General features: G+C 40.8%; 1 protein-coding gene across 1 annotated transcript in view; it reads left to right on the forward strand.

Annotated features, from left to right (window-relative positions):
- LOC107657288 (macrophage-capping protein-like) overlaps positions 1 to 1,109 on the forward strand; it is a 17,014-nt gene that overhangs the window by 7,136 nt on the left and 8,769 nt on the right. Inside the window, exon 3 of the mRNA XM_016445325.1 lies at positions 608 to 801. Within this exon, the coding sequence (XP_016300811.1) occupies positions 609 to 801 (193 nt within the window). The 5' untranslated portion in view covers position 608. The remainder of the gene's footprint in view (positions 1 to 607; positions 802 to 1,109) is intronic.

A 1,109-nucleotide genomic window follows, 5' to 3' on the forward strand; every position in this document is an offset into this window, starting at 1 on the left:
TAGTGCTAAAGTCGCGCTCGTGTGTGTGTGAGACGCGGGAGCTGATGGCAGGGGGTGGTGGATATTTGTGGCGGTCAAGGTGGATATTGTGGATGAGTTCTTCTGTGTCATCACGTTCTATTAGTTCTACAGCTTCAGTTTCGGAACTTTCACGCTTAGTAACACATACAGCTGTTCCCTCACCACAGTGCAACAGTGAAAAGGGACCCCTTTCAAACAGTGTCGCGTTCTGAACGTTGTTTAAGCGACATACACCGGTATTGCGGTATTTAAAAAATTCATATCATAACAAAAATAAACACCGGTATTCGGTATTTACCGGTATGCCGCCCAGCACTATTAGCAAGTCTTCCTTATTTAACACTCCTGAATCAACTCATCCACTCATTAGGGCACTCATCACTGGAGTACTCTAGGAGCAGAGCTGGGAAACACAGGCAATTGTATCAGCTTTCAAAACATATTTCAGGGAGGAAACAATGAATCTTTTTATTAATTTACTGAAATTAGATGTACAGTTTGCTGACTGTAGTTTTTTTGGAGACTTTATTTATCTGTTATTCTTGTTTGATCCTCCCTTTCTCACCTCTTTTCTGTTTCTCTGCAGAATGCTCCCATTCCAGGCCGCTCCAGGACAGTTTGGGGATGAGATCAGACAGCCGGGACTGAGATGTTGGCGAGTGGAGAAGATGAAGGCTGTTCCTCTGGCCCAAGCTGAGGTGGGGGCTTTCTTCAACGGTGACTCCTACCTTGTGCTGGATAACCGGGGTGAACAGGGAGCAGACCTCCACATGTGGATCGGTGAGATGATAGCTGCTGATTTTCTCTGTTGGTTCATTTCGTCACTTCCTGTGCTGTCTGAAAGACACAGGATAGACACTTTCAGTATGTAGGGTGACATTATTTCATACTTTTAATAATAATATCTTCTGTAACTGAATTTTTTTTTTTGATAATGATGATGGTTTTAAAGGGACAGAAGATGTGGCCTGAAAACAAATAAGCACCTCAACATTTATCATTTATTTCACATGCCAATTACTTAAAGATGATTGATTGATTAATTGATTATATATATATATATATATATATATATATATATATATATA

The sequence above is a fragment of the Sinocyclocheilus anshuiensis genome, unplaced genomic scaffold, assembly GCF_001515605.1.
Source record: "Sinocyclocheilus anshuiensis isolate Anshui unplaced genomic scaffold, SAMN03320099.WGS_v1.1 scaffold159, whole genome shotgun sequence".
In the NCBI taxonomy this organism is placed as follows: Eukaryota; Metazoa; Chordata; class Actinopteri; order Cypriniformes; family Cyprinidae; genus Sinocyclocheilus; species Sinocyclocheilus anshuiensis.